Source organism: Lathamus discolor, chromosome 3 (genome assembly GCF_037157495.1).
Source record: "Lathamus discolor isolate bLatDis1 chromosome 3, bLatDis1.hap1, whole genome shotgun sequence".
Classification (NCBI taxonomy): Eukaryota; Metazoa; Chordata; class Aves; order Psittaciformes; family Psittacidae; genus Lathamus; species Lathamus discolor.
The window spans coordinates 140,796,703-140,822,938 of record NC_088886.1 but is presented as its reverse complement, the minus strand read 5'-3'; the positions used below and the strand labels follow the sequence as shown (position 1 = coordinate 140,822,938).

General features: G+C 52.3%; 1 protein-coding gene across 2 annotated transcripts in view; it reads right to left on the bottom strand.

The window, feature by feature from the left end:
* MXI1 (MAX interactor 1, dimerization protein) overlaps window positions 1-17,018 on the bottom strand; it is a 56,885-nt gene extending 39,867 nt beyond the window's left edge. The window contains exons 1-2 of one of the 2 annotated variants that reach the window (XM_065672216.1): window positions 16,819-17,018; window positions 6,060-6,192 (exon numbers count right to left, since the gene is read on the bottom strand). In XM_065672216.1, the coding sequence (XP_065528288.1) occupies window positions 6,060-6,192; window positions 16,819-17,002 (317 nt within the window). In that variant the 5' untranslated portion in view covers window positions 17,003-17,018. Of the gene's footprint in view, window positions 1-6,059; window positions 6,193-6,844; window positions 7,269-16,818 lie in introns of those variants that run through there. The other variant, XM_065672217.1, reaches the window with a different exon arrangement.
* Window positions 17,019-26,236: the final 9,218 nt, after the last annotated feature.

Genomic DNA, 26,236 nt, shown 5'->3' with positions numbered 1-26,236 from the left:
ACAACCTGAAGTTTCTTGTCACTGCACCAGCAACGCTATCTGTTATTGGTGATGCCAACCAGCCCACGTCAGCTGCAGCACAGCTCTACCTGGGTAGAGTGCTGCAACATGTAAAGCAAGAGCCCTGACTAACAGTCCCACTGCTGCAAAACATCATGCTCCTGGAGAGGAGGCCCCCAAATCTGGGAGGACAAAGGGATCAAGACCCTTCAGTCACACAGTGACAATTCACAGCATAGTGAGGCTGCAGTGGTGAGTTATAGCTAAGTCACATCAACAGCTGGGCTTGCTTCTAGTTTATACAAAGGCAGAATTCAGACAGTCTAAAGAGACCACAAATTACATTTTACACCTGCTGAAGGTATCAAAGTATAAATTCATCCCAGAATCATGGGTTTTGCATAGACTCCCTGCCACGCAGATCTCCCTATGGATGGCTATGGTACTAATACACAAAAGAAAGCAGGAACTGCAGCTCTGCAGGATTATCTTTCTTGGAGGGCTATAAAATAAAGAGGGTAACAAAGGGGAACACGGTGGGATCCCCCATGGAAACTGCTACATCAGCCCTAGCACTTTTGGAGGCCTCATTCCTCTCCAGGGTGTGGGGTTTATGCTTCTCATGCCATTTGCTGGGTTTACCCTCCCTTTTTGTATTTTGTCTGGTAAGCTGCCAGTCGTCCTGCAAAGCCAAGTATCACTGAGAAGATGCTGCATACAAAACCTCACCTCCATGAGGTACTTTCTTCTTCCCAAATTGTTGGCAGGATCTCAGCTTCTGATGTACATAAGCAGAGACAAGGAAAGGCACAACTTATTGCCAGCAGGTACAGAAACTCCAGCATCACTATGACTTGCTTGTCTACGCTTGCAAATTGCACTGGGGCAAATTATATCAAATGGGCAGATGGGATGTGCAGAGGCTGAACAGTGTTGAGTTGCAGCCCTACCTGCCAACCTGCTCTGATCAACTGTATTCCAGTACAAACCTGCAGGACAGTGGGATTCAATCCTTAACAGCTCAGCCAAGTCCAGTTTTCCTTTCTTGAAAAATTAACTAGCATATTCATATATTGCTCTCTCCTGGAAGGTAAGATTCCATCTCCAACTCTTTCTAGCCAAAATTTCGACAGCAGCATGAAGATTCCACATAGTAATCCCATTGTTTGTATATTTATCAAAATGTGGCGTAAGTCAAAACATGGCACAGCAAATCTCATCCCTTCTCTGGTTTACACACCTGGATTTGTACTCCATGAAGCAAAGCCAAGTCCTGAGCCATCAATAAAGCTCCCTGGCACTACAAGACTTGAGACAAAAAGCAGTCTCTATTCCCACCATATTACACAAGGGTCAGATTCTAACCCACCTACACACAGCAAGTCAAAACTCAGCTCCCAGTAGCTGTGGAGTAAGGTGTAATCCAGTATGAGTGCAAGTGGTTGAAATACGAAAGCACTCACCAGCAAATAAAGCAAGTATCACCCAGAAACAAATAACAACTGATACAGGGAAGGAAGCAGCAAAGGTGTCAACAAAAAGCCTCAGAGACCAGATCTCTGGGATGGGAAGAAAGGGGAAAGGGGCTTTGTGCAGAACAGTAGATGAACAGGGGCTGACAGAGCGATTCGCTTCTTCAGGAATCTCTCACACAAGAGACACTCAGCCCCCTATGCCTCCTCTCCCCCAGTGAGATCAGCACTGTCCTAACTCCAGAGGCTGTAGGAAGGACTGAAAACTGGCAGGTACTCAGCCATCAGAGCAATGGGGGTGGGGTGGGCAGGGAACCTCCACTGACAGAAAAGACATAATATATTTAAAACCATGCTTAAGCAAGTGTTCAGCAACCCCCTTACTCCTCCTCTGCACAGTGAGGTACAGCTGTACAGAACTGCTGCTCTAGGAAATCATGCTTTCTCATGCACCAGCCAGCCAAGGTTGACTTGCACCTAGCGACACACACTACATCCTCTCAGCTTCTGCACCCCTGTTAGTGAGCCTGTGGCACATGAAGCCATCACATGAGGCACCTAATGCAAACCTACCTGCCCCCTCAATCCTTGCTCAGGGACACTGTGAGCAAATTAAGCTTAAAGCCCACTCCTACCCTCAAAAAACCGCTTCAAAGGTTACCAGAGTGGAGGGCTACAGAGAAGATTAAGCACAAAACCAAGTGATGGGATTTAGAAGCGTGTAAAAAAAGTTTCAGATGTAGCAGAAGAGAGTGCAACGACAGAGAAAATGAGCTGCATCGCTAGAATAGCCAGAAGAGCAGAGAAACCCAGACACCCAAATGTGCAAGATACCGTGTCCAAAATGCCTTACCATGCCCATTACAGCTGCTGCTTCCAACCTGCTACTGGGCCATAGTTGTCTGAAAGGCCTTTGGGAAGTAGCCTCAAACACAAGGGAGGATAATGGGAAGAGAGGAAAGTGAAAGGAAAAAGAAACTGGACAGAGATCAAACCCTCCCCCATGGAACTGAGCAATAGATTTCTTTGAGTGCCCTTAACAACACAGGCCTCCCAGGAGAGCTGAGGGCTCCTAGTGCTGCTGGGGGGTGCTTGGCATTTCCCCAGGATCAGGCCAAAAACTAACAGGCTTTTCTGCATGCCTGAGAGGCTAAATAAAAACAAAACACAAAGGACAATCTAATATTGCAAGGTAATTTCAGATTCTGTTATAAATCTCAACTTCATTAAACTGACTGTATGAAGGGGGAGGGGGGGGATCATTTTGCATCCCTGCTGTTCATTTTATTTCCTGCTGACACAACGATTTAAATTGATTAAAAAGTCTTCTCAATTATTTTCCAAAATGTATAAATATCAAACCAGTCTAATCCCAACTAACTATAATGAACCTTTCAAATCACTGGGTCTATTTAGAACTGCACATGGAGGGTCCCTAAGAGCAGGTTCCAGTGACATTGATGTTATGTGCCCACAGAACTGTACTCCCAGCATGGGCTACTTCACTTCTCCAGGAAGTTTACAGAGCTCAGCTTCTGCCCCACAAACGTCTTCAGAAGGACTGAACATTAAACAAGTGATCCTGTATGTTACAATAAATCTCTGTTCATTTTTCATACCAGTCCAAAAAAACAAGATATTTTTGTCAAGAGCAAATGAAAAAAAGACTCAAAATTAAATACTAATTGAATAAAATTTGGCTAACTGAGCTGCTTGGGGTTTTGCTTTTAGCTGTGTTATACAGGATTTAAACCAAAAAGTTTCCTGTGTTTCTTATGAACTCCAGGTCACAAAGACTGCAATTCTCCACATATTTTTGCAGGTGGGTCAGTTTCAGTACCTAAATACCCCTGACTAAAACAAGACTGCATAGTTTTAAACATAGTCAGGTTTTAACCCTCAGATTGCAACATGAGTTTTTTTAAATACCCATGTAAAACACTGCACATCCCTACAGATAATGTCCTGAGGACTGCAAAGGGGAAGCCCTCTGCTTCATATCTGCTGCCAGCTGCACGACTGAGATAAAACATCCTCCTTAAAAATGCATCATGAAAATGAGAAATACTGAAGCAATGTTTTCCCTCTTATCTGCACATCCCTGTTCAGGGTAGAAAATAGAACTATTTTGCTGGGACTGGGAGACCATCACAGTTCTATAAGAGTAAGATTTGCTCTGCCACTGCCATCCAGAGCTGGGCTGCCTGCTCCTCAGAACTTCTCTGGGTGCTCATGACATGACAGCACAGAGCCCATGTCTGGGCTGCAAATCCTGAAGGGAAATACTTCGATTTAAACTACGAATTACACAGCATCTAGGCTTTGTAAATATGCTGAACCACATAATCATGGATTATTTGGTTCAATAAAGACCAACAGCAATGCATACATGCTGACTTCTAAAAATGTATAAATAAAGAAGAAAAAGAAAACAATTGTGCTTTGCAAGGTTGCTTAAGAGACATTTTCACAGGAGGCCTTTAAATGACAAGATCTGCACAAGATCTAAATGCATAATTTCTCTATTATGCTCAAAATTAAACGTTTTGAGACAAAAGCAATCTAAGAAAGTCTCTTGTCCACACATGAAATGTAAGTTTTACCCTTCATCAAGGCTTGATGTTTAATTCAAAGTCCATTCAAACTCCACTAGACAGAACTTACTGAATTGTCCCTTTGATTTTAACAGGAAGGGATGATACAGAGCCTTCCTTAAACAAGGCTGATGCTATACTCAGCGTCACACAAAACACACTGCAGTGAATTTGGAGGCACCCTGAACTTCACAGTTGTCACTTCCCGGCACTGCAGCCATCTGGAAGGCCTGCCATCTCCTACAGCAAGTGCAAGCTGCTACGACTTGTGCTAAAAGAAACTTCCATTTCCAACTGTGCCTATAAGATCTGAGTTCCCCAAAAGACCCTCTCCGGTCTCTGTCTGGAGGAAACCTGGCATTGGTCACTCCCTGAGGTAGAAACAAGCATGGGAGGCACCACACTGGGTAACAATCTCACTCCAAATAATCTATTCAGCCTCAGTATTCCTTGAATAATGATGGGTTTAAGTAACACTAGATAGTACCTTTTCTGCTTCTCTTGCTTTTCCCCCCACATCAATATATGCAGCGCTGTCAGCCCAGTGGGCTGGTCTCAGCACAGAAAGGTGCCCCACAGGAACACCCAGACCCCAGGGACAGGAAGTGTTCTGCCCCCCTCTCCAGCCTACAGGTTGCTGGATTCTGTGCTAAGGAGCTCCTGAGGGGGATGTGCTTCCAGCCCCCCTCTGGAGAAGGGCAGGTTGCCATGACAAAGGCCTTTGAGAGAAAGAGGTGTGGGATGGAAAAATAGTACTTGAGAAACCTAGAGGGGAAAAAATGCATATCTCAATTCAGCATTTGCCAGAATTCCCCAACACAAAGTCACTGGGATTCAGGACTTTGGTTCATGGGAAAAAGTAAAGGACTACAGCTGTTCTGAAATCAGGAGAGGCTGGATGAAGGATGGAAGTAAATATAAACACACAACACACAAAAAGCTCAGGATATGCTGATCCTGATGAAGAAAACCTCCCCACAGCAAGGTGTCCTAACATCACTTTAAAGAACCTTTATTATCAAATGCTGCCGAAGCAGAATCACTGCAAGCAAAGGCACCTTTCCCTTAGGCCTTTATAGGCACTTCCCAATGGCCTTAAGAAAGCTTTAATCACCTGAGCCACCTGCCACTATTTTATGGATTGCACAAGCCCTGCTGCAGTAAGAGCAAGCTTGCAATTATATTTTCAAAATGATACTTTCTGTTTCTGAAGTTTCTCTATCCCAGAAGGTCTCAACAAGGTCTGAACACCTACAGAATGGAGTGAAAGAAAACAAAAAGAACAGGAAAAAGCGGGGAGAGGCAGATTCTATCACAGCACCAAGTGATAGGCTTAACCCTGTTGTCTCTTCAAGATTTAAAAAAACAAGAAATACTGTATAATAAGAGAACTGTCAAAACACAGAGTTCTACAATTACCCAGCAATCAGAAATCTGGGAAACCCCACTACCCTGAAAGGCAGAGTGAAAGACAGCTTCGTTTTCCTGAACTGAATTTTTAACATGCTGTACATAGCAGCCAGTCATCTCCCTTTCTGCCGTTTGTCGTAGGGGATCCATTTCAAAATATCATTTCCTTGCTTCAAATCATGCCTGTCATTACAATCCCAGAGCACCCAGGCTGCACACATACTATCCCTTAAGAGCAGTGACTTCTGGGTTGGAAAGACAGCTGTATATAATGGGTGTAGCTACTGCCTACCTCCACCCTCAACCCTATGAACAGATCTCCCTATTCCCTTTCCCTCTGCAGCATCTGAGCCTTGGCAGAGAGACAGCTGGCAGTGCCACTTCAGATACAGCTCCCCCGTGTCCCCTCTGCTCTCAGTGCCACGGACCTCGAATGGACACTGTATTTGTGTCTCCCAGCTCTGAACCCCCCCCTTCAGATTCTTCCCCTTTTCCCCACAGGGTAAGTTTCTCTCCTCTGCCTCCAGCTTTCTTCTCCAGCTTCATCATCCCTGCATCCCACGTGCTCCTGCCCACACTGTACCTGTTGGCAAGACTTGCACTGCTGCCACTGCCGCTGTGTTTTCTTGCACGGCTCAGCCTCCGCGTGGGCTTTGGGTCTTGTAGTCCAGGACTTGGAACAGAGGGGAAGGCTGAGGCATAGCCATGTTCGCACTCTGCATGAGAATCAACAGGCAGGGCATAAAAAAAAGGTTATTAACCAAAAGAAAGAGGAAAAAAACCAGCAGTCAGCAGCAGGCAGGCCTCACCACTGCCCCGTCAGCCAGGCTGGGGAGGCCCTTAACCACAACAGCTCAGGGAAATGACTGATGATGTATTCAGAGGGAAGCGCACTGGGAGGTGCAGAAAAGAGGAAGGGGAATACACAGGCTCTGCCAACCTTGGAGGAAGGACAACGCCACTTAAACACCTGAAAACATCAAAACAGGGCAGCCCGGAGCGCACCTCGTCTCTGTTCCTGTCTGAGCTATCTGAACTGGGCAAACCAGGCACATTTCATCATGCCATGGAGATCTCCGCAAAGCCAGAGCCACCCACCACCATCCTGGTGGGAAACTTTGACACCAAACACCACTTTTCCTTCCATCCGCCTCAATCTCCCCCTCTCTCCCTTCCACCTCAGCCACCACCTCCAGAAGGACGGGTCAGCCCTGTCCCTCATCAAACCCCCCGCTGACGGGGTTTACCTCCGCCAGCACACACTTGCTCTGACCCCCTTCTCACCCCTCCGCCGGGGATTTCTGACCCCAACCCCGCTTCCCCCATTACCACGGCTGTTATCCCAGCACCCCTCCCTCCCTCCATTACCTCTCTCCCTCCGCTCCAGATACTCGGCCGCCTCCAGCAGCCGCTGGATGTTGATCATCTGGACCTGCTCCATGGCACTCCGCAGCCCCGGGCCCCCCTCCGCCCCCTCGCTGGAAACGGGGGCGGCAGCGGGGGGTTGCACCGCGGGATCGCCGTCTCTCCCCAGCCCCCGGGCCTGCTCACACCGACAGCCCTCTCCGTACCGGCCGGGGCGGGGGGGCGGCTCTCCTGGGATGGGCGCACGGAGGTGGCAAGGGAACGCGTGAGGGAACACCGGAGCAAGGAGCGGGATCCTCCTCCCGGCGGACGCAACTGCTACTGCTGACCCGCACCCGCCCCGCCCCGGGTTCACCTCACGTCGGGCCCCGCCAGGACCCAACCACCCGGGGCGGCCCCGGAGCCCCTCGGCCGGGCCGGCCCCTCGCCCCGCCCCGCACCACTTTGTTTACCCCTGCCCGCCGCTCACGGGAGCGCGCCCGCGGCGCTGCATGGGAAATGTAGTTCTCGCCGGCAGCCGGGTACCGCGGGGCGGTGGCGGCACTGCGGCCCCCGCACAGGGGCACCGCACACCCACCCGGACACACGCGTGCGGGGCCAGAGTCCGCTCCCGTGTCCACCCCCCCACCCCCGGGGCAATGGCTGTGTGCCATGATGCGTGCGGTGATGGTTCCATGCAGAGCCAGACCCTGAGGTGATGGCTGTGCCCCAGTCCAGGCCCTGACCTGCTGGTGGACAGACCCTGAAGTGACGGCTCCATGGGCACCCAGACCCTGAGGTGACGGCTCCGTGCGCACCCAGACCCTGAGGTGACGGCTCCATGCGCACCCAGACCCTGAGGAGACGGCTCCGTGCTCACCCAGACCCTGAGGAGACGGCTCCATGCACACCCAGACCCTGAGGAGACGGCTCCGTGCTCACCCAGACCCTGAGGAGACGGCTCCATGCACACCCAGACCCTGAGGTGACGGCTCCATGCGCACCCAGACCCTGAGGAGATGGCTCCGTGCTCACCCAGACCCTGAGGTGACGGCTCCGTGCTCACCCAGACCCTGAGCTGACGGCTCCATGCACACCCAGACCCTGAGGTGATGGCTGTGCTCACCCTGAGCTGGCGGTGGTTTGCCCCATGCTTCCTCCCTCCCTGCCAGCTCACAGCACTGGTGCATCAGTGGCACAAGCCCAGAGGCACTCAGAATCCATGCACCCAGCTGTAAGCGGGGTGATGAGTGTGCTACAGCTTCCCCCGGGCCACCACCTGCAGGCTGAGCTCCATGCTCCACCAACACGCCAGCGGCCTTGGAGGCAGGAGGGACCTGCAGCCACTTCATCCCTCCCCTTGCAGACACCGGGGCTGTGCAAGTGCCAGGACTGTGGCAAGAATAAAGCAAGGAGACGACAAAAGAGAACCGGCAGGCACAGGGTGGGGGCTTTCCACATCTCACCAGTGGAGATGGAACTGAAGGTGCTCTAGGAACTCACACCATTTCCTAATGTGAACACAGCCCTTTGAGAGGATAGCCAGATGTCACAGACAGCAATCTTCACTGTATTTGAAGCAGCACGTAAACAAGTAACAACAGTGACCACTCAACATTTTAACAAATACTGTCACACCTTGCACTCTGATTACTCTTCTCAGCACCTTAATCAAGTATTTACATCCTGATTTTCATAAAGGCACAAGCCCTCGAGACCACTTATTTAACTCTGAATTTTACCAGCTTCAGCATTTGCTGGAATAGAGCTTATAAACCTGTTAACATTCAATTGTGTGATACCGGTCTCTGAAATATTTGATCTACTCTCAAAAAGGGCCCAATCAGAGAGCATTGAAAACCAGAATCAGAAGGTTCAGAGTAATAATTTGAATCTCAAACTGATACTGACTTAGAAACCCTCCAAGGATTGTTTCGTACTTCTAATTGGGATTATTTTCATGGGCCTGAACCTTTAGGCTATGACAGGTTACATTTATAAGCATTCCTCCATCAGACTGGGTAAACAGTACCCTGGAAAAGTACCTTAAAACCCCCAGAAAACCTGAGATTATCAATGAATGGTTCCTGTCTGATAGCAAGAGCTTTGAGCAAAGCACAAAATATGGGGAGACTCGTGATGAAGTTGTAAGAGTTGGCAGCACTCAAGAAGGCCTAAAAAAGATGGATTCAGGGTAGCTAACTTTTCTTTAAACACATTTTGCTGATTCACCATTTCTGAGGTTTTCTCAGAAAACTGCAGGCTTGCAGCTGATGGAGGTAAAAATAATAGCACCATTCAGTCCTTACACAGCCCTTTTCATCTCCCAATCTCAAAGGGTTGATTTGTTTTGCTTCTTTTAAGATGGGATCGCTGAAGAGTACAGGAAGCTGGGACACCTTCGGGGTCATGCCTCCCTCATCCTGCTCTGTGGAAAAGCAAGCTCCAGCCCTCACTCAGGCAGGACAGCCTCCATTCACGTACCTACCCTGAGCCAACTACAGCTCTTGTAAAGATTGGCTTTTGTCTGGAGGAGAACTCAGGGAAGGAAGTATTCTTTCTCTCTCCACCTCTTTTTCCTATGCTGAGAACTGCCGATAGAGCAGATAGTTACAATCACAGGGAAAGTTTCAGACTTGATCAGTCTCAGGGACTTATTTGTATGGTTTTGGATTATTCACAAAGGGAAAAGGACACAGGTGTGCATACCCTTCCGCAAGTGCATTTCTGGGCTCTAATTATGCTTCCTCTAGCCTGCTTCCAAAACCAGACAGCCATTGCCTCTCAGGATTAGCAATACTCAACATTAACCCCCAACCCTCCCACACAAAAAACCCATGACAAAGCCCCAAAATCTCAGCAAGACAAGTTCCTGTCAGCATCCACTTACACTAGCTTTTCTGATGGCATATTCGGAAAATCCACTCTAGAGATTACCCAGGGAAAGCCATAGCTGGAAAATAGAGAGGAAGTTTAGGAGCATATCAAAGTGTTAGCCTCCTGACACCAAAGTTTAAGATACAAAACGAAAGAGTAAGAAGAAGGAGGACACAATACACATGGTGAGCGAAATCAGCACTGGAACGAAGTAACAGCAGGGTCAGTTCTGCATGAAACAATGTAGCATGAGCTCTTCCATTTACACATCAGCTCAGCTTCCAAGTCTTTGTTTCTGAAATAAACAATGTACAATTAGAAGAAAAAAATCTGTGTGAAACAAAGACAAATTTGATTATGAGCTGTGGGACATCTTCCCCAAGAAGGAGCCCTAAAGAGGCGCACAAGCAGAGCCAAGCAGATCTGCTAAACCTTTCAGGTGCCATCCCAAGTGCTCATGTGGGCAGGTCAGCCTGCAAAATGCCAGAGTTGTATGTGACAGAAACAAAAGTGGGTGGAAAGTGAATGGCAAGAAGAGCCCAATGCTATTCAACTGCTGACCAAAAGCCCCAAAAGTCACATTTTAAATGTGGTTGAGCGATCCACAGGCAACACTGGGGAGGGGCTAAGGGAAGAATATTTTAGGGGAGAATGAGATCATTTAATTTAGTGGCTCCAAATGATCTGTAAGTACAGTTTTCTGATTATAAGTGCTTGCTGCTTGGCATCCGTTCTGGCAGCTGTGATTCACTTTCATTGTGTGTTCTGCTGCTTCGCCCTTTAGAAAGGGGCTTTTTACATTTTATTAAATGGCACTTCGGCAGCCCTCCATTTCCAACCTTAATAATGGATTTGTTAATCTCCCTGATAGCCTTTCCCTCCTCCTTAGCAACAATTTAAATATCCAAGAAGAAATCTGCAGTGCAGAAATCAATTAATATTTACATCTGAAACGCTGCTGTACTATTTTAATCAAGTAGAACAGATGTGGTCTGTTTTTTACCAACATCACCATCACTTGCATTAAACTCACATCTTCCATCAAGGAAATCTTCCAAGAGCTTTCCAGAAAGTAATGTTTTAAGCTTCTCAAACCTGCAGTGACTCTACCTCTTTTCTTTCCACTCTGCAGGAAGAGAAACTGAGGTGTAAGCAGCATAATTGCTCATATGAAGAAACACCCTAAGCTAGAGGTGGAACAGGAACATACCTCACGAAACAACATGCCCAACCCTCTGCTTTGGACACAACGTTTAGAAATTACACAATGCTTTGCAACGTGGAAGTTATTTTCATTAAGGGCAATCCCTTTGGCTAAACTGCATGGTTTTCCACCCCTTCTTTGGCTTTTTCTATAATCCTCCCATCCCCAATTCTATCCACTCTCTGGGAGAAATATAAACATGGCAAAGGTGGGCAAAGGAATTTGTAAGAACTTCCCTTGCCCACCTTTACACAAACCCTGCAAAGACTTTATATTGCTTATGAAGCCTTGACACCTAACACTCCTGCAAGCAACGCGCGAATAATGATCCTCAGGAGCAACAATTCTCTGCCGCTCCCAAAGCAGTGAAATGATTTGCTGATTCCCCAGATCAGCAGACCATAAAACCCCTGTTTTCCTAGCCAGGGGAACATCATCTCTGACATACCTGAATATCCCACCTTTCAGCACACATTGTAACAACCAGGTCTCTTGTACTTATAACAGCTCGGCATCAGAGGACTTGTAGCAGCAGGCTGGACAACATCCCAGGTCCCACCTACTCAACACCCTTCCAATGCCTGCAATACCTTCCATAAGGGACCTACACAGCCTATAGGACGTGGCCTCATTTCTCATCCAGGAGCCTCATTCTTTCACAAGGCATCAGATAATCCCTTTCAGCACTCCCACTGGTGCCTGGAACCCATCCACTAGTGAGGGCAGGCATTTCAGAGCCAAACCACCTGGATATCCAAGAGTTTAAAGAGGAATAAAGCACATGCTGCATACCTCACTCTGATTCAAAGATGAGCTCTGCCAATCAATAAGGTAAAAGCCACAGGTCTACTGGCCCTTTGGGCTACTGGCTCATTTCCTTTGGAAGACGTGCTGCTCTGTTTTCAGACCTGTGTTGTGCCCCTGTTTATCCTGAGTCAGTGGCTTACTCTGTGACTTTGATTAAGTCACTTGACTGATCCAAAATTGAGTAAGAGGACCTCCTGGAAATAAAAAACACGTCAAATAGAGGATGGAGTCCTTCAGGTAAATAAGAAGGTGGGATACTTCATCCAACAGCAGAAGTGCTTCTCTGCCAGCTCTTAGGATGCTCTGCTGACAAGGAATATGATCAGTTCTCAGCAGCGCTCCTGGCACAGCCCCATGGTTTTACCTCTGCCCTATCATTTCTCCTGCTGTGGCTTCCTTCTGAATTTTATGCTGAGGTCCAAACAGAGTGAGTCAAAATAACCCAACCTGGATGTGGCTAATACATGAATCACTGCAGCCAGGTCACAAACCAGGAGGAATGAAAGGGGTTTATTGTGAGCTGGGTGGAAAATATATAAAGGAGCCCTGGACTGCTCCATATATCATATCACTGTAAGACCCAAGACCATCTATACTGACCTTGAACCATGTGTTCAGCTCTCATTGATTCAATGGGAGCTCTGCACACAGGCTGAAGGCAGTGTCAACTCCTTCTCCCCTCTGCTAATTATAGGTTTCTGATACTTCTTTACTTTAGCTTGTCAAAAAAAGACCCCAAGCAGCACACAAACAACAGAAAGAGCCTCATGATGAAGATACTGTTGACTCACCCCCAAGGCTCAGTTTTTCTCTCCTTCAGAGAGGATTATTCAGGAGCAAAGGACAAATCTAAGGTCACCCATTTGTTATTCCTGGTCAGAAGGTCAATAAACATAGCCAGCACTAAAAGAAGATGTAGCTATCTTCTGTGAGAGGCCAAAGTTCACTGTCCCATGTGTGCACACCTCTACTAGACTTGTGAATAAGGACACCACTGTTACAGTGGCTTGCTTGCCTTAATGCTTTTAGAAGAGGATATGGCAACATCGGTCTGTATCTGCAGTGAGATCAGTATATATCACATACCATGCCTATTACAGATAAGTCATCCCATCCCAAGAATTCATCACATGTTTACGCAACTCCTACTGACAAAAGCATGAGTCCGCACACACAAAAGGGATGCTTGGCACATACTAAACCTCAGATGAGTTTATTCCAGGTCTCTCTAAAAACATCTTCCAAACTCCAGCATTTCAGCTGCTACAAATTCCCAGCCATGCTTATTCATGAGGTGGCATTTGCAGAGGTTACAGATACACCAACGGAGCTGCCCCCAGCACAACTTGCATTGCTGAAAACAGCCACTGTAATTTTTTTTTTCATGCGACATTTCTATTCCTTAGATACCAAGCTTAAATTTCTAGAAACAGGTCATTTGGAAACCTGTACATGTCAGTTAGCAAGGTGTGTTGGGACTGGGTTTTGTGGTCTTGCTGTGAGAAATGCAGCAAGCAGGCAGGCAGCACCATTCTTCACTTCCAGAGGCTCAACTGGAAAAATAACTGAGTTACATGTCAGTAGCTAAAATACTCCAGTTTACCCAAGCAGTCTGGTTAACAGGACTGTAATACAAACACTGCAATACAAATAATTTCTACTCCAATATTTTTTAAAGGTAAGTGAATACTACATGGGTGGTTTCACTGCTGGTGTGAAAGGGCACTTCCGAAGCATATTCTCCCACTGCCATAGCCCTGACAGTACATCCTACTCTGCTCTGTGGCTCTCAGCCCTGTGGTTCTGTTCCCATACCATCCAGCACAACCCATGAGCCCTCTGCTATTATTCACAACCATGATGATGGGATGTGGGACCTATAAATGTAAAAAAAATCATCTCCTCATTTGTTTCTAGGCACCAAGCAGGTAGGAAGCTTAACTGACAATCCTGCCCTAGACATGGAAGGCTCCAGCATCCACCTCACCCCACTGACCTGCAGGCAGAGGTGTGAAACTGGTAGGGTTTGAAGGCTGAGAAGGGCCTTGTCGCAGCTCCTCAAACACCATAAGGTATGACATGCACACTTGAGAATACCTAAGAGCTGGGATCCACAAGAGACAGGGCTGTGCCTGCCTCTCTACCAAATAGGATCCACTTCTGCCTGGGACAGTGTTTTAAAAAGGTAGACAACCTGGCACAGCCACCAAAGGCTTGGAAGAATGGATGTGGATACTGAGTGTGGTTTATTAGAAACCATGTAAAACAACTAGGAAAACCTCTGGAGCTCACCCAGCCATAACAGCCCTTCCTTAAATTGCTGCCTTTGGCTCCTGAAGCCCTTCAGCTCCCACACAGCTGTGATGCTGATCCCATCCAACATCCTAGTGCTTCACCCAGCCCCAACCCATCCCCCGTCCTGGCCACGAGGACACAAACATCTCCCTGTTACCTCTGTTTTTGACTGTGTTTCCTTGGGGCAGGGCACTGTCATTCCCCTACATGTAAGCACCTCGCTCAACCGGGCTGTGACTCAGCCACCTACCTTCCTGCTGGGAGTAACACCAAAATAGCTCCTTACAGCCCTGCGTAACACCGCGGTCAAGTGACCTGGGCATCCTGCAGGAAGCAGGAGAGTGACCGTGTTTGGCCACAGTCTCTCCATCACCAAACTTTTCTGAGCTGGTCTCCTGGGTTATTGCTAATTGCCAGGTTGGAGACTGTAACAGGGAATGACCAGGCATTACCAACATCCCTGCCAGGCTGCCAGCACGGGGTATGCTGAGCACTCAGTCCTGTGCCGGCAGATGGAAGGGCACAGCATCCTCTCAGCGCAATAACCTGAGCTCCGCATGCAAATCTCTTCCCAGTAAGGCCATGTATAGAGGTTAGGATATAACCCTTCTGCTCCTGCAGCTATTCCCTAGTTCAGACAGGGCCTGTAACGCCCAGAGATTGTTTTCCAATCCCAGCAGCATTTTTCTTTGTTTGGGAGCAACACGTAAAAGCTGTCTGGTTTACGACGGTCACGTTCTGAACAGCACGTTCGATAGTTGAGCCTTTGGTTAAATGGGACTTTTCAATCTAAAATGTCCTGATTGCAAATTAAGATATTGAAGGGTTTTGCAGCATTGCCTAATAAAAGTGAGGCTTTTCAATACGATGACCGTGATGATTGTTAGTGAAAGCTTCAGTGAAAACAAGCGCTCCGGAATGGAGCTGTTTGGATGCAAACACCTCTTTTCAAAATACAGCAATTAAAACCCCCTGCATCCTGCTGCCCTGCTCATTTTCTAGTTCCAAACAAGGAGCTGCATAAAATGCTGCATTTATAAATGGAGCTTATAAAACATTAGATATTATCTACCTCAGCAGCAAGAAAAATCCTATCTCCCCCTTCCCGAGAAACCCCACCATGATTGTGACAGCTCCCCTTCAAGACAAGAGCGCTCTTAAAGAAAACAAACCCAAAGCGGTGTTCTTCCGTTTGATTTCCAAAGCGTTGGTGCTGCTGCCTCCACACACAAACACGGGTTTTGCTGTAACTCCTGTCACTTCCCTGCTCGCAGCCGCGGTGCAGCTCAGCTTCTCAGCTGCACGGCTTTGCAGATTCATTATGAAACAGCGATTAGCACGCGGGAACCCCCCTCACCCCAATAGCAATTCAACTTCCCAAAGCAGAAAAGCAGCCTGGATTTGTTCAGGGAGAGCGGAGAACAAGGGCTTTGAGCCCATCGCCACCACGGCTTAAGCGGCAGAGCCGCTTCTCCGCAGCGGGATCCCTTTCCCTGGAAGGCTGCGTGCATGCAGAACAAGGGCACCCTAAATTTTCCCCTGCGTGGGACCTATAGGTGCCATAGGGGACGAGCAGCAAGGGGAGGGCGGTGTGCGATGGAGACGAGTGGTGAGGGACTGGCTGATCTCTTTGTAAAGTTAAACGGAAAGGAAAACGCAGCACATGCTCCATGAAAAGGAGGGGGAAAGGGGGAAAACAAAACTGGTAATGAAGAAGGGAAAATGAATGAGGAAAATAAAGAAAATACAAAAATCATTTAAAAATAACGACAAAATAAATCATAATAGAGACTAAAGAAGAACCGAACCCCGCGGAGAACAGGGAGGAAGCGCAGCGGGGAGAGAAGCCGGGGCTCCGGCTGCGATCCCAAGAGGCACCCGGGGGGAGCAGCGACCCGGGGGATCACGGGCTCGATCCCCCCCCCCACCGCGCACCCCCTGCTCCGCGCCCCACTCGGCAACGCGTGACGTCACAAGGGGGACCCCGCCGCCGTACATTGGTGGAGCGAGCCGAGCGGCTCCGCCCCGCAGGAGGTTTCCACCAATGAGCGCGGCGGGTCGGCTCCATGTGCGAACCATGTGGCCGAGGGGGCGGAGCCGGCGCGGCGGCGGCGGCGGCGGGGCCGCGGGTGTCCGCTCCGCGCGCGGGGCTCCGCGGGCGCGCACGGCCGCGGGGCTCGGCGGACCCTTTGTTCGCACCGCGCTCCCGGCCCGCGGTGCCGCCGGCAGCCCGCGCCCCGCTCCGCACACCGCTCCGCAGGGCCAACGCGCAGGGGCGCAGGCTGCGCGCACCCCACCGCACCCGCGGAGCAGGAGGCCGGCGGTGCGGCTGGGCCACCGCCCCGCACCGGGCGCTCGCCCTGCCCTGCCCTCCCCGTCGGCTACCTGGCGAGCGCTGCCTCTTGCCTACGTGACTCTGCCCATGCCCCGGCGGGGGGAGCGGGGACGTGTCACCGCCTCCTCCCCCGCCGCTCCGGCTCCGCCACCGCCACCGACTCCCCGCGGTCCCCTCTCCATGTCCCCCCCTCCGAGCCCGCTCCCCCCGGCAAGCGGAGATGCCCCCTCCGGTCCCGCTCCGCTCTCCATCCCAAACTTTGCCCCCGGGCCCGGTCTCCACGGTCGCGGGGGGAGAGGGGGGGTCCCACGCGTGCCCCCGCCGCGGGGGGTGCAGGCCAGCCCCTGCGCCCTTTGTCACCGTGTCCCCTGCACCCAGCCAAAACTTTGCGCTATTATTCCTTTCCGTCTCCCCCCAATCCCCCCCCCAGTCCCCGCGGGTCACGCACACGCGCGGCCGCGGCCACAAGCCCACACTTACTTTTATTCTCCTTCTCGATCCGCTCCAGGTAGCTGGCGGCCTCCAGCAGCACCTGCACGTTGTAGAGGAAGGTGTCCATGCCCGCCGCGGGGCTCGTGTTGCAGATGTCCCCGAGGGGGCACCGGGCCCCGCCGGCCTCCCCTGCGCCCCGCGGCTCCCTCCGCGGCCGGCCGCGCTTCCCCATGCCCCGCCGCGCCGCCGCTTCCCTGCGCGGCGCTGCGTGCGCGCCTGTCCCCCCGTCCGTGTGCCGGCGAGCCCCGCGGCCGCCGCGGTCCTAGCGCTGCCGCCGCCCGCCCCGCCGCTCTGTCGCCCCACGGGCCGCCGCCGCCGTCCCGCCCCCCCCGCGCCCCGGCGGGGCGGCCCGGTCCGGCCGCGCCTGCGGAGTGCGAGCGCCGGCGGCTGCGCGGCTCCCGGGGTGCGGGGAGGGGAAGAGGGGGGGAGCGGGCGGCGGGGCTGGGGCGGGCTTGTCCCGGGATGTGTGGAGCCCCCGCACCGGCGAACGGCCCCCGGGCTGCGGAGTCGGTGGTGGCACGGTGCTGGGGTGCCGGTGTGGCGTGGGGGCCCCGCTGCACCCGCCTCCAGGACGCAGAGGCGCAGCAGGGCCGGCCCTGCCCCTATTCACCCCGTGTCACCTCCTGCCACGGCCCGAGGGTCCTCCCCTGCGCAGGGACCCGAGGGGACAGCAGCCTGGGGGTGCCCTGGGGGTGATGGGGGCTGTGCCCAGCCCCTTATGCCCACGGACCCCCGCGGCACGAAGCACCAGCGGTTTAGCGTCAACCGACTCCTTTTTTGAGCAGTGTCCCCCGTACGGCCCTCTCTGGGTTCAGACTCCAACAGAGTGGTTAATAAATGAATTTGGCGCAAAGCAAATCAATGCTGGGGAGCAGGCAGGGGGGGCACCAGCTACCCCCAGCCCGTGTCTGTCCCTGCGGACCCAGGGTCAGGGCTTGGCGCAGCGTGGCTGCGGTGTATCCTTATTTTCCCCTTGTTCCGCAGCCAAGCAGGTAGAAAAAGAGAGTCTGCGCCCCGGGGAGGGAGCACAGGGCCTGACCCAGGCTGAGGAGGAGGAGAGCCTTCACACTTCCATACACCTGCTGTCTCAGGCCTGGGAGCTTGGAGGGGGCAGCAGGAGGGGACCCCACTGGCACGGGGCTCCCTCTGACACCCTTCTGGCTCTGCTTCCACTCGTGACAGCAACGCCCAAGCCGTGCTGCCATGCTGTCGGTGTGAAACCCCGCTCCTGACCTGCCGGTCGGGTTGGTCTGGATCCAGCAAGGAGCCCTGTGGGAGCAGCCGGGGTGAAGCATCGCCCCAGAGATGTGCTGGGGTGTGGGCACATGCTAATGCCCGGTGCTGTGGGGCTCCCTGGCCTCACAGGGGTCAGCGCTGGCTGGAGGTATGGGGAGAAGAGAAGTCGTGGTGTGTTTAAAAGATGCCATATTAGTAAGTGCTAATTGGTACCTGGAGCCCGCAGTGTCACAGGACCTGAATCACCCGAGGGGGGATGATGCCCCAAACGGCAGCGCATGCAATGAAGTCCCTCTGGCTCCCAATTGCTGGGGGCTGGCAGGCTATTTTTGGGAAGCAGGGCTGCAGGATTTCGTGGGTCATGTGTCCTGGGAAGGGCACGTGCCAGAGCCAGGCTTTCCGGATGGCTCAGCACAGCCTCTCCCTTGGCCATGTGGCACCTCCACGCTGGCAGCGCCACACAGCTCCTGCCCTATCTGAGACGCCACGACTCGATCGCTGCATCTGGCAGGGTGCCCCTGCTGCCATCCGCAGTGTGCTGATGGATGGCACGGGATGGATCAGCAGTGCTCAGGGATGGGAAGTCCCTGGAAAATTAGGAAAGGGGGGGGGGGGATCAGCTGGATTTAGACATGGCCTGGAGGAGAGTGGGGAAAGCAGAGGTGGAGCCTGGGAGCAGAGTGGGATGGCATGTTGCTGCTCGGCTGGAGTGTGCTCTGTCCCTGCAGGCATCTGCCCATGCAGAAGAGCAGGATTTCAGCTGCTGACCAGAGTAGGGGGTGGAGGTGGGAGCCAGGCTGAGCCATAAAGGACTCACAATGTACTTGGCTTTTATTAACTCCACTGACTAGCTAAGATGCAATTCCCACTTTACAAGTGTGCACTGGCAAACGCTCATTAAAACATCAGGCAGAAAGTCTCTGGCTTTCTAATTGCACGAGGACTGCGCTGGGGATGTCTCTGCTCTAACCAGCCCTGGCTGCATCTGCTGGAGAGCTGGACGCGAGCAGCTGCCCAGCTCGCTGGAGTGCTGAGGGCATTATTCTGCCTGCTCACCAGCAGAGAGAAGAAAGCTTTCCATGACCTTAGCTTAAAAGTCCTTACTGAAAACACACCCAAGGCAGCAGAGGCAGCCAGCACCACACTGCTCAAAACTCAGATCATTTCAAAGTCTTACCCCTCTCCCAGAAGAAGGTGAGGATGTGTATTGTCACACTGCAGATCCTGTGCCTAACGGCAGCATCTTCTATTACCTAACTGCATTTCTTGGTCCTCCTCTTGCACCTGCACAACCCTTCTCCTGGGATTTTCTGGATGCTTTGTATGGATCGGTGCTGATTCAGCCGTCAGGAGCCAGCACTGCTTTCCCCAGTGTGACATCCCCAGGTTTGAAGCCAGATTAATCATAATTTGGATTCCCTTCCCTTCTAGCTATGTTCCAGGATAACTTGTCTTTAAAGGCACTGCTACAGAGGAAAGCAAGTGTCCCTCAGGCAGGGTTCAAGCAGCTCTGCTGTTCTGGCCAGGCTGCAGGATGTCCCAAGACACCCCCAAGAACCTTGGTGGGTCTGGCCCAGCTCTGGGTCCCAGCTACCAGCCTCACAATCCCTGGCCGAGTGGGACCGTGCCCTGGGCCCTTTGATGCTCTCTTGCTTCCTCTGGGTGTCTATCTTTGGCCACCAGCAGCAGGGTGCTGAATTGGCCTGGCTGTGCTCATGTTCTGCTGCAACAGCCCTGGATCACAGCTCCCATCTGAATCCTGGGTGTCCATGCGTCGTTGGGGCTTTGATGGAGCATTGGGGACTCTGCCTGGACATCTCCCATAGTGTTTGTACTCAGAAACAGGGCAGGGCATGGCAGAGCTCAGGCTATTGCCCTTTGGTGATGCCTGGAGGTGCAAGAACACTTACCTGTCCTGTCTGCTCCTGTGACAGCAGAGAGTTGTGGCATCTGCTGGGGAATGGGGTAGGGAGATACCAGCATTTCCAAGGGAATGGCCCAAGGGCAGGATTTCCAAGGGAACTGGCTCAGGCAAAATGAAGTTTCTAGGGTATATGGGCTGGGGGTATATTGCAATAGAGGGTGGGCAGGGGAAAGCGCATGGAGAGATCTGAGAGGCAGCCCAGAAGGAGCAATAAGGGAGGAGGTTTTGCAGCATCACCATCTCCACACATCCAGCAGCCGTGGTCCAGCGCCTTCATCCACAGCAGCCTCCTAAATACATCCAGTTAAGTGCATGCTGTCTTTATTTTCCTTCTCTTCTCATTTGTTCAACCTTTCAGCTCACCCTGAAGTCTTATCATCACTTTCTTCTCCGCAAGGCAGTGGTGGAGTTGCTTCTTAGCGGAGAGACCAAGTGGAGCCCTATGGGCCCCCCCCACTCTCCATCTTTGCAATAGTAAGTTCTCTTTCTCAGAGCCTGTGAGCTGGCACAAGCTCCTCTTGGCTCTTACTCGTTCTTTGCCGTTTTTACTTGGCCTTTCACAGTAGTTGCTATGCAGTACTGATATAAAAATAATAGAGGATTCTTTCTTGCCCACCCTGAAGGGAAAGCATACATATGGTCTGAAACTGCATTGTGCCAGCAGGGAAAAGCACATCTTTCTGTGGGTGGATTCAGTGCTCAATATTCCCACTGGGTCTGGGTGGCTCTGGAAGGGGTGGATGGGATCTGCTGAGGTGGGTGGGAAGATGGACATGGCAAAAGGCTGGAGAGCGTGTCCCTGATGAAATGGGCTGAGTGCAGGACCTAGTTCTCCAGCTGCTGAACGGGAAACTATACACCGCTCCTAGGAATGCATGGATTGATCCTCGAGTCCAGGCTGGCGGATAAAGAGAAGGTCGTTTGACACCGCTCCAGGCAGAGAGAACTTGTAATAGTCGCAGTGTGCAGTGCTGCATGCTCTGGCTTTGGGGTTTTATGTTAAACGCCATATCTGTGACATCCAACACGTTGCTGAGGTTTGTGTTCTCTGGGCCAGGGCGGAGGCGCTGTTAGAAGCAGGATGCACTGCAGGAAAAGCAAAGAGGGACCCGCACCTCCCAGGGGATGGTAGTTTGAGCCGCCTCTTGCTTTCAAATACCTTGTGTCCCTCCTCCCAGCTTTTTACTGATTTCATAGCAAAAACCTCCCAGTCGTGCTGTGTTTTGGTGATGCATTAGCTCAGGATAGGCTTCCCAAGGTGCTGACAGCTATGAAACCACTCATCCTTGGGACCGAGCACGAATCTGAGGTGCTCAAGTGCCTCATTTTTCCCTTCCACCCCCTCAGGTCTCATGTCTTGGTGAGCCAGCTGTAGAAAAGAAAGATCAGATGAAGAGAAAGGCAGCATCTGTAAAGGAGAAATGTCCTGGGAGGTTTCCAGACATTCTCCTACAAGATAATGGAGTGCATGGAAACGATGCCCATGGGCTCAGAAGGATGTGGGCTCAGTTTCACCCTCCCCAGGGCCATCCCTTCAGCAATACCTCATTTCTGCTTTGTGACAGCTTTCAGAGCCTGGGTTCATCTCATCACACAGTCTGCACAAAGAGGAGATCCCAGCTACACACAGGCAAGCCAGTGCCCATGGATTTTGTGGCCGAGTTGGGCTTTGCAGCAGCTGGGGCTGGCATTAAGGTGGCAAATCCATCAGGGCACAGCCGATACTTGACTCCAGTGATGGTAACAACAAAATCACAGTGCAGAATTCCCCACTGCCCTCGCAGGCGCTCAGGGGTTGTTCTGAATCAATGGCTGGGTACAGGTTTAGTTTAAAAACTTAATTACATTTTAGAGCAAAAGTCATGCCCGGCCCTGCAGTCACTGCTCCCCTGCAGCCAGGAGAAGGGGTCAGTGCCCAGGGGGAGGCTGCAGGAACCTGATGGTGGGCACAGGCTGTGGGGTAGTTTTGGACACAAGGACTATGATCTTGGCCATACTGCCATGCCACAGTGAAGGCAGCCCCCAGCCACAGTGCCAGCAACGATGGAGACCGGCTGCAGAAGGGAGCCCGTGGCTTGGAGGTGACAGTGCTTCCCAGGAGGAGCATCGGTTTAGGAGGAAGCTTGGTTGCAGCTGGTGCCACCAGCCACTGGCTCTGCCGGGTCAGTGTGGAAGCAGCACATCAAGAGACAGCTCATGAGTCTCACAGTGTAATTACAGTTGCCCAGTGATTTCCTTCACTCCTCACCAGTATCTCCCTCCAACACCTCCTTGGCCTGTGGCTCGCTGTGCTTCTGTGAGACACTGGCAGGCAGGTTTTGACCACAGGAGCTGATCCGGGAGGGTTTCCCCACACATCCCAAGCACAGAAAAACCCAGCAGTGTTTGGATGCAGTTTTGCTCATCTTTACTTGCTTGACATCCTAATATTCAAGTACAAATTGACCATCCCTGCTGCTACTCAGAGCACTGGGTGTCCTAAGGGGAGGGCGAAACCAGAGGGGATCTGCTGGGTCATTTAGTCCAACTATTCAGAGCAGCCACGTCATATAATCCCCTTCACAAATTTCGCAGCCTCCCAGCAGCCCCCACCAGTTAATACCCATTTGTTTGTGTGCCAATGTTATCTGCGGTTTAAAAGCTGTTCTCCCTCCCCAGTATTTCCCTATGGCTTCCTCCTCACCCTCCTCCACCCCCTTGCACTGTAACTGCGGAGCAGGACCATGCATCTTCCCAGGCTGCTCCCACTCGGCGTCCTCCGCTTCCTCCCTGGCCATGGCTGATTGTTGCACCAGCACCACAGGCAAGTCACGGCATCTCAGCTCCTGCTTTGCTGCCCCAGCCATGCACATGGATGGATGCCGCTTTCTGAGCAATCCATTGACAACCATGTCGCAGCAAACCCAGACTCTCCTTTTGCACTGGTCCTGGCTCCATTGAGTGCTGGGTGACATTCCCAGCCCCTCCGCTCCCCTTTGCCAGTGTGTTACCACTTTGCAGATCATTTACTAGTCCTTGGGTTCTGCTAACGTGTTGCGTGGTGCTGTCAGATACGTCTGAAGAAGAGATTTGATCCATTTCATTGCTTGGCCTAGAAAAATCTCTGGTTGTAAAGGAAAAATCCAGTGTGACCTGGTCATTGCACTTCAGCCTTTTCCCTTCCTCTCAGGGCCTTCGACTGTTGTTTCCTCCAGGATGCCAGGTGCCGTAGGATCGCCCTAAAAGCAAACTGCTTGCAGAGTAAGCCCCAAAGCAGGGCTCAGGGCAGGTGGGTCCCCGGCAGGGCCGGTCAGGCAGCACAGCACACACCTTGCTTAAATCAGCAGCTGATTGTGGGTGACGTCTTTGGCAGGAACTGGTTTGCTCCCTGTTACTGCCCTGCCTTGGGTATTTCCCTTCCTGGGCACTCCTATGGCCACCCTTCCTTCATGCAGGGCTCACAGAACACAGGACAAGCCTCTGGGTGTTGGCTCTCGGAGAGCTGGCGACAGAGAGGAGTACAAATGGTCTGCTCCCTGTTGCAGGCTGCTGAACCCCGTGGCAGATGACTCAATCCACACCACCCAGTTTAAACCTTAGGCTGCCATGAGGCTCTGGTGCTGACTGATTTTCCCATTGCCTGCTCCACCACAGGCATCACTTTGATAGAATCATAGAATAGGTAGGGTTGGAAAGGACCTTAAGATCATTCAGTTCCACCCCCCCTGCCATGGGCAGGGACACCTCACACCAACCTGATGATGCTGGAAGGTGCTGTTTGCAGAGGTACCTGTCTAAATCTACCCAGAAATTCCCTCAGCACCTTCAGGAAGCTGATCCTAGAGATCCTGGTTCAGACCTACCCCTGCTTATTCGTATACCACTGAGAAAACACTCCAGCAAGACAACCCCATCCCTCAGAGTGCTCCCAGCCTCCAGGGAATGGACAGAAATGATTTACTGGGGTGCCCAGGATTAGCAACAGGATTTGTTGTGTTCGAAACATTGGGGGTGATTCAGTGCTGGAGGCTGAGGGATGGAGACGCGAAGGTGCTGTGGGTTGTGGTGGGTGAAGTGGGATGGTGGCAGCAAACCCTGCCTGGGGATAGTGTGGGAAGCTGGTGGTGGGATGGCTTTGGCACAAGCTCGGTGCCAGGAGCTCGGGCACATGGGTGATGAAGAAGGAACAGGGTTGATTTGATGGGCAGCTGAGCTGAAGCACTGGATCATATGGGGATATACAGGACACGGCCCCCCAGTGCTGCTGCCAGCAGAAGCAGCCTGCGGGGCTGCAATGTGGGAAAGCCGCTGGAGAAACACAGAGATGGGGGCTGCAGGGGGAAAGCAAAAAGTCACAGAGTCACAGGGTGGTTTGGGTTGGAAGGGGCCGTAAAGCTCATCCAGCTCCGGCCCCGGCCGCGGGCAGGGACGCCTTCCACTGGACCAGGTTGCTCCAAGCCCCGTCCAACCCGGCCTTGAGCACTGCCAGGGGCGGAGCTGTCCCACGGCAGCTGGTGGGGTGAGCCAACACCGCACACGATGGGCACCGCCAGCCCTTTGTGCTGAAACCAAACCCGTGAAAACCCAGCGGGTGCAGGCGCGCTCCCTGCCCAGCCCGGCCCTGCGCGGGTTCACCCAGCACGGTCAGAGCAAAGCCATAAATGAGAAGGTGCCTGTTTTGCACCGCCTGCCCCAGCTGCCGTGCGGGTTGCAGCTGTTTGTCCCAGGCACGTTGGCCGCAGTACTCGTCGGGTCGGTATTTAATTGCCTCTCCCTAACGACGCACGAGGCAGGGTGTAATTTGCCAGCGCTGGTCAAACAACACAGATAAACCCGGGTTACACACAAAGGCAGCGGAGCGGGGAAGCTCCACCGCCTGATTCTGCTCCCCTTTGGAGCTGGTGGCTCCAGACATGGGCGGGATGTGAAACCATGGCTGCCTCGGCCTCCGGCAGGAGGAAGGAAAACGTCCAATAACAGGAGACACCCACTTGTGCTGTGCTGAGCCGGGGCGAAGCCCTCAGTGTCCCCAGCGCCATCAGTGGGGCTGGGCAGCCGTGTGCCAGCTCAGGGGCTGGCCGTGTGCTGTTAGAGCTCAGCACATCCCTTTGCTTGGGCTTCCTTTTCTTCTTCCTGAATTTCAGATGGGAAGATAAAGGAAGATTTCTCTCTCTGCTCTTTTTCGACCTTAGCGGTGTGAGCACATATATGGGAGATGGCAGCGACCTCACTCTTGCTTGGGAATCACCCAGCTGGACGTGAAAACCTTTAACTCAGGGGGCAGAAGAGCTGCCCTAACACCAGTGTGGGCCCTCAGGACCTTGGCTTCAGCAGAAGCAGGTAAAGAAGGGAAAGCTCCATCCCGCAGCTGCATCTTCTCACCCTGTGATGCTCAGAGCATCTCTGCCTCCCTGGCTCCCCTCGCACCCCAGGCTCAGGCTGGGGGACGGAGATTTCACCCAAAAGCTATAAATAAATGGGGAGAGTTAACAATTACCCTGCCCTTGCAATGTGAGCACTGAGAAAGCAGAACACACCCTTGCGTGTACTGCCCAGGGCACGGACCTGTGTTTATGACCGTGCCTAACGCAGACATGTACCATGAAAGAAGATACAGATGGGTGATCCTCGATATTGATAGGGAGGGGCAGTTACACAGGCTATGGGTGGATTTCAGTGTTCCTTAAATACACAAACTACGCTGTTAGAGCCGCTTCCAAAGTGCTGCACGTTTCCAGCATGCTTTAAATTGCTCAGAAATTAATTATGGCCATTAAAACTAATTGGGGAATCACCTGGGTTTGGACACCCCAAGTCCGTTTTAGGATGGTGGGTGTGTGACCCTGCCTTGTGCCGCAGTGACACCCGTGGGTCACCCACTTCGTGCATGGCTCTGCAGGAGCCTGACGGCTCTGCCTCACGCTGCTCGGGATGGCGCCCGGCTCCTGCATCCCATCCCTGGACCACTCGGCATCCTCGTCCTGTCGCTAGCACACCACGCGCACACAGCGAACCCGGCTGCCCCGTCGCCAGGTTGCACATTAACACCCACACCTACACCACGGAGTAATTTATGGGAAACTCACACAACCCTCAGATAACCGCGTCCCGGCCCCCGGCACCCTGGCACCCGATACCAGACGTGAGCCGGGCGCAGCGGCCGGCACCGGCGCCTGCTCGGACACAAGCCGGGAGGAAGCAAACAAACACCAGCAAGGCAAAAAAGGGGCCGTTTGTTTGAAGGTGCCTGGAACAGGAGGAAACCGA